Genomic DNA, 6,546 nt, shown 5'->3' on the forward strand with positions numbered 1-6,546 from the left:
TGAAGAAACGCAGTGGGCACAAAGAGCTGAACTTCTCCTTTTGACATGAATGTTCTCATGAGAAACGTCGCCACAGACTCTGAAGGAAACCAGAGGCTTTTGGTTTGAGTTTCCTACAACTGTCACGGTGCTTTTCTGTCAGTCGTGTGTTGATACGTGATCATGGAAGGATCCGCTCAGTTCTGTCTCCTGGTTGTGCTGCTGTTTGTGGCGTCCGACTCAGCTGAAGCCCAGAATACACCGTCGTACTTCAAGCTTGGCGGTACGTTGACTCTGAGGCCTCCTTTCTCTGGGACGATCACCAGCATCGTTTATAAGATCAAAGGTAACCTGGTGGCTGAATGGGCGGAAAACGGGGTTCATTTGACTTATTACAGCAGCTTTAAAGGACACACAACCCTGAACACTGAAACTGGAGAGTTGAAGATCAGCAACCTGACTAAAGATGACACTGGAGAGTTTGTAGTAGAGATCAACAACGTTTTTCCGCCTATAATGTTTAAATATGTGGAGATCAAGGAAGTACCTGATCCTTCTTTGAGGGTGCAACCTTTAGCCTGTGACTCGTCTTCATCGAGCTGTAGCCTGTTTTGTGATGGAGACATTGAAGAGTCTGGACCGGTAACTTTCTCCTGGAAGAAGGGAAACGGAACCTGGAATGAGTCAGAACAAGTCATGAACATCACCAACGATGAGGAAACTGAAAAAGTAAAGACGTTCTCCTGCAGAATGAAGAACCCAGTCAGTGAGAAAGAGAGTGAATCTGAACAGAATCCGTTCTGGAGAGAGACTCTGGACTCAGGGCTGAACTTATAGGAGTTGTGGTGAGATCCTTTGTTGTCCTGTTAGTCTCTGGGCTGCTTGTCTTCCTGCTGTGGAGAAAACGAAAACTTATCTGTTCCTGTAAATGTGGAAAAGGAGATGATGAAGATGATGATGAAGGACTTTAGTCATGTATGAGCTCCTTAAACTGGTCCTGAGTATTTTCTTTCTACCAATAATAATCTACCGCTGCTTGTTGGTAATGGGAGATGTTCCAGGTTTCACCCTGAGATGGAAGGATCACCGAACAGTCACTGTCTTCGTATAGAGAGCTGTAGTATTTAGTTTAAAACGTGAACCGAGGAGCTGAAGAGTGGTTCTGCAACAGGAAGTTTTTAACCACAGAGTGAAGCTGCAGGTTTTCAACAGATTGAATGTTACTGACAGAGATGCAGGATGAAAAGAGTTTTTTAGTCTTTGAACCAGATGCAAACGGATTTAAAAATGTCGATAAAGAGGAATGAAGAGAAACAGTGGGCACAAAGAGCTGAATTCTCCTTTTAACATGAATGTTGTCATGAGAAACGTCGCCACAGACTCTGAAGGAAACCAGAGGGTGTTAGTTTGAGCTTCCTACAACTGTCACGGTGCTTTTCTGTCAGTCGTGTGTTGATACGTGATCATGGAAGGATCCGCTCAGTTCTGTCTCCTGGTTGTGCTGCTGTTTGTGGCGCCCGATTCTGCCGAAGCCCAGAAAATACCGTCGTACTTCAAGCTTGGTGGTACGATGACTCTGAGGCCTCCGTTCACCGACAAGATCTCCAGCATTGTTTATAAGTTCGGTGGTAACCTGGTGGCTGAATATGCGGACAACGGGGTTCCTTTGACTTATTACAGCAGCTTTAAAGGACGCACACACCTGAACACTACAACTGGAGAGTTGAAGATCAGCAACCTGACTAAAGATGACACTGGAGAGTTTGTAGTAGAGATCAACAACATCTTCCAGGGTCAAACGTTTGAAGCTGTCGAGATCAAGGATGTACCTGAACCTTCTGTGAAGGTGCAACCTTTAGTCTGTGACTCATCTTCATCGAGCTGTGGCCTGTTGTGTGATGGAGTCATTGAAGAGTCTCGACCGGTCACTTTCTCCTGGAGGAAAGATGACGGAGAATGGAAGGAGTCAAAACAAGTCATGGACATCACCAACGATGAGGAAACTAAAAAAGTAAAGACGTTCTCCTGCAGAATGATGAACCCAGTCAGTGAGAAAGAGAGTGAATCTGAACAGAATCCGTTCTGGAGAGAGACTCTGGACTCAGGGCTGAACTTATAGGAGTTGTGGTGAGATCCTTTGTTGTCCTGTTAGTCTCTGGGCTGCTTGTCTTCCTGCTGTGGAGAAAACGAAAACTTATCTGTTCCTGTAAATGTGGAAAAGGAGATGATGAAGAAGATGATGAAGGACTTTAGTCATGTATGAGCTCCTTAAACTGGTCCTGAGTATTTTCTTTCTACCAATAATAATCCATCAGATAAAGTTCTTGGTCTGTCAGGTTGGTGGAAGCTGGACTCTGTTCTCTGTTGCTTCTACGAGTTCATCCTCGTCATGTATTCATTGACCTTCTGCTTTTGACTTTGGCTCCTAATTAAATCTCATCAAATTTCATATCAAACGTGTGACTTTGTTTTTTTTTTTAAAGCTCAAGCTTTTAAAGAAAAGATTTGTTATAAAACTAATGAAGAGTTAAATAAAAGTAAAGAGTGTGATACATGTTCACTGAGAGGAGATTATTTTCAAAAGAGGCCTTTAAACAGTTTAATCATGCTGGAGGAAGTAAAGCTGAAGACTTCCTCTTTTAATCTGGACCTGGTCTTATTTTATTCACCGTGTCATGACACAGAAAGTGTTTAAATGCTGCAGTAGTTTAGTTTTAATCTGTGTCTGCAAATACTTCAAATCTCATGATGGATTTCATCACACAGTTTTCTGCAAACAAGTGTTTTTTTTAAATATTTTTGTCAAACATCAGCATTGATCGTCTCCTCAGATATTATGGGATGCATCGCTGCTTGTTGCCGGGTTTCAGCCTCAGATGAAACGAACAGTCACTGTCTTCATATAGAGAGCTGTAGTATTTAGTTGGACACCAGTTGTGTTATTATAGGATTTAAACAACATCAGATAACATAAAAAAAGTGGGTTCTGGTGAACACAACTTCTTGTTCTTTTTTAACTGTGTGCCAACTTTAATTACTCATCAACAAAACCACTTAGAGAGATTCTGACTGTAGTGATGGAAACTTCAGAGTCTTGTCTTTAAAAAGAGACCGAGACCATGAATGAGCTGCAACATGTTCATCAGCAGCGTTCAGTTTATTTGTCCTAAATAGGTTAAAGAAGAATGAAGAGAGACACAGTGAACACAAAGAGCTGACTTCTCCTTTTAACGTGAATGTTCTCGTGAGAAATGTCGCCACAGAGGAGGTGGAAGGATTAATAAGACTCCTCAGATCAAAGGATTATTAAGAGATCGTTTTTCTTGTAAAAGCTCAACACTGGGTTTGGTTTTATGATAAGAAATTATTTTATCACATCAACGTTGGGGGTCAGAGAGTAGTGACTGTTTATTGATCTTAAAGGGCCAGTGTCTCAGGTCTAGTGACTCCTAGTGGTGAGATTGTGTATTACAAAAACAAATAATAGAAATGGCCTCGTCCTTTCCAGGCCACCATAGAAACATGGCCGACTGTGGACATAGAGGCGTCATGATTCCTTATTTCAGCTGCTATTCCAGTGTGTAAATCATACAAACGTTAAAGTTAACAGTGACTAAGCTCTAAATAAGTGTTTATTCAGAAGTTTATGTAACGTTTATTAGTTTTTCACAGGTTTCATGTGGGTTTGATATTATTGAGTTGTGGGATGTTTTGCGTCATTTCTCTTTTTCAATCCCACAACTAATTTTCACAGGAAGGAGCTTGGTTTGTCATTTGTCTAAAACCTAAAGGTGACAAAAACTACCCATCTCACTTAGCACCGTTCCCACCGTTTTATTTACCACAAACAACATTCAGGAGAGGGATTTCTGATCCTTCCAGTTCACTAACCACCATATTACACCTTCCCTACTCGTTGATCATTTCTGTCAACTTTTCCTGGAGAAATATTATATCTATGTTGTCTTTTTTCTTTTTTTAACTGGTTTAACCTCCCGAGACTCTGCGTCCTCATATGGGGACATTAAATTTTAGGTTTTATAGCAGCTTATTGTGCTTCATTGAAACCTGCTCTCATTAAATAAATAAATAATAAATTATTGATCCCCTAATGGACACTTTAGTCTGCCACCTAGTGGTAGCGCGTAGTGCTTTATTAATGTTTCTAGTTTGATATGACCCACAAATGTAACAAATTTTATCAATAGCACTGAGCTACAACGTCGCTAATTAGCAAGTACTCGTTTGAGGACGTTGGGACTGGTCACGAATGTTCAGGTATTAAAATAAACAGTCGTATACTTTGTTTTGGTGGGTGACTTTATAATATAAATGATGAAATAATGTCCACATATGACAACATGGTTTTTATTCAAAAACTACAGCTTCCTTTTCAAAGATAGTGCTTAGTTTTTATACGTCTTAGGTTCCACTGATACTGAAAACACAGACCAAAAAAAAAAAAGACTCTTGTCCTTTTACAGAAACCATTTCTAACACCTGTAGTAGGATTTCTTCTTTAGTTGTGTTTAGTTGAACTTCACAACTATGGATCTTGGTGGAGACTCGACGGGGAGTTTGGGACTAATCTTCGTCTGGCTCGTCCATCTTGGTCCGTTAGCTTGTCTTCCAGCTTTAACAGCTCGTAGCCTCCTTCAGCCCATGTACTTATTTCTCCATCTCAAATTCGTGTTTTGGCTTCGTAGATTCTGTCGTTGGTTGCCTTAATATCTCCTCTTATTACCTGGAGTTATTTTTCAGGCCTAAATTCTTGAAGCTCTTGCAGTATCGTCTGTAGGTTAGCCATAGTGAAGAGTTTGGAAACTTCTACAGAAACAAAATGAATCAACATTAATACGACTATATTTTGATGTATTTTGCAGTAACTGTGTCCAGTTTTATTAAGACGGATCAAATTACTCATTATGTTGTGAAATGTTGTGAAACTGTTACAGAAAACTGTTTTGAGTTTGTTTCTGATTTAAAAGTAAAAAATGTGACACATCTTGTTGGAGCATTTTAAAAATGTAGTTGATGTCTTTAATTTGAGCCCTTCCTCATTAAGATTTATTATATTTATATTATATATTAAGCCATTTTCTTATTTATTAATGACTGGCTGAACCAAGGATTTATTATGAAATTGTTTTATTTTGAAATTCTGCCTTTACCGTAATCCTTAGAATATACATGCACCGTTCTTTGGAGGCTGAGGCTGTGACGCAGTGATACTCGTCTGAACTTTTACTTTTCTGCGACTCTCTCTGCGAGTTTCTGTCGGCTGTGTGTTGACCTGCCGTCATGGCTGGATTCTGGCTCCTGGCAGCGTTGATGTTGGCAACACTGAGCTCAGCTGAAGCCCAGAAAATACCGTCGTACTTCAAGCTTGGCGGTACGTTGACTCTGAGGCCTCCTTTCTCTGGGACGATCACCAGCATGGTTTATAAGTTCAAAGGTAACCTGGTGGCTGAATGGGCGGAAAACGGGGTTCCTTTGACTTATTACAGCACCTTTGATGGACGCACACACCTGAACACTACAACTGGAGAGTTGGAGATCAGCAACCTGACTAAAGATGACATTGGAGAGTTTGTAGTGGAGATCAACAACATCGTCCAGAGTCAAAGGTTTGAATCTGTGGAGATCAAGGATGTACCTGATCCTTCTGTGACTGTGAGACCATTAGTCTGTGACTCATCTTCATCCAGCTGTAACCTGTTTTGTTATGGAGAAATTAAAGAGTCTAGACCGGTCACTTTCTACTGGAGGAAAGATGACGGAGACTGGAAGGAGTCAGAACAAGTCATGGACATCACCAACGATGAGGAAACTAAAAAAGTAGAGACGTTCTCCTGCAGAATGAAGAACCCAGTCAGTGAGAAAGACAGTGAACCTGAACAGAATCCATTTCACCCAGAGTCAGACCCCAAACCCGATCCAGATGTGGGTGATATTGTGCGTGCTCCTCTGATTCCTGATCCCAAACCAGATGGACCCTGAACATTACCCTGTTTTTTGATCAGGTTCGTGCATGGGGTGATGAATATGAATTGATATCTAACAGTGTAAACGCGACGCTTTGTCCTTTCCATATATTCATATAGCATGATAAGTTTTTCTCTCTTGAAATATCAGAAAACAAATAAAAAGATCATATAACTTGTTATCATATTCAGAGGACCCATTTTCCTGCATCTTTTCCTGTGATCACATTTTAAAAAATAAATAAATAAAAATAATCTTTGCATTAACTTGTTAATTGTTTTGTTCTTTTCTTAATTCTTCAGAAACATTTTTTACTCCACACACAACATTAACGTGACTGTTCTTGATTAAACGAAATTAGACAATTTTTGAGATATCAGAAAACAAATGAACAGGTTATAAATTGTTACTTTTGCACTTAAAATAAAATAATGATAAATAATAATAATATACTTATATTAAATAGATAATTTTATTCAAACTCTTTTGACTAAAATTACACATTGAATTGTTTAAAAGTTTTATTAGAACTTCTATTAAGAGTCAGTCTCTTAATAATAATAATAATAATAATAATAATAA

The 6,546-nt window shown here is 39.5% G+C and overlaps 3 protein-coding genes across 3 annotated transcripts; all 3 read left to right on the forward strand.

The window, feature by feature from the left end:
- Positions 1-148: 148 nt before the first annotated feature.
- LOC125018617 lies at positions 149-924 on the forward strand. Its single transcript, XM_047602648.1, has one exon. It carries the CDS (start codon positions 163-165, stop codon positions 814-816), a length of 654 nt encoding a protein of 217 aa, XP_047458604.1. The 5' UTR covers positions 149-162; the 3' UTR covers positions 817-924.
- Positions 925-1,423: 499 nt separating this feature from the next.
- Positions 1,424-2,412, forward strand: LOC125018616. The gene has a single exon (XM_047602647.1). The coding sequence runs from the start codon at positions 1,445-1,447 to the stop codon at positions 2,096-2,098; it is 654 nt and encodes a 217-aa protein (XP_047458603.1). The 5' UTR covers positions 1,424-1,444; the 3' UTR covers positions 2,099-2,412.
- A 2,747-nt stretch (positions 2,413-5,159) lies between these two features.
- LOC125018615 lies at positions 5,160-6,230 on the forward strand. Its single transcript, XM_047602646.1, has one exon. The coding sequence runs from the start codon at positions 5,281-5,283 to the stop codon at positions 5,977-5,979; it is 699 nt and encodes a 232-aa protein (XP_047458602.1). The 5' UTR covers positions 5,160-5,280; the 3' UTR covers positions 5,980-6,230.
- Positions 6,231-6,546: the final 316 nt, after the last annotated feature.

Source organism: Mugil cephalus, chromosome 13 (assembly GCF_022458985.1).
Source record: "Mugil cephalus isolate CIBA_MC_2020 chromosome 13, CIBA_Mcephalus_1.1, whole genome shotgun sequence".
Lineage (NCBI taxonomy): Eukaryota > Metazoa > Chordata > Actinopteri > Mugiliformes > Mugilidae > Mugil > Mugil cephalus.

Bases quoted from the DNA above. Each gene is read 5' to 3' on its own strand.
- LOC125018617 (XM_047602648.1), top strand. From the start codon at position 163: ATGGAAGGATCCGCTCAGTTCTGTCTCCTGGTTGTGCTGCTGTTTGTG.
- LOC125018616 (XM_047602647.1), top strand. From the start codon at position 1,445: ATGGAAGGATCCGCTCAGTTCTGTCTCCTGGTTGTGCTGCTGTTTGTG.
- LOC125018615 (XM_047602646.1), top strand. From the start codon at position 5,281: ATGGCTGGATTCTGGCTCCTGGCAGCGTTGATGTTGGCAACACTGAGC.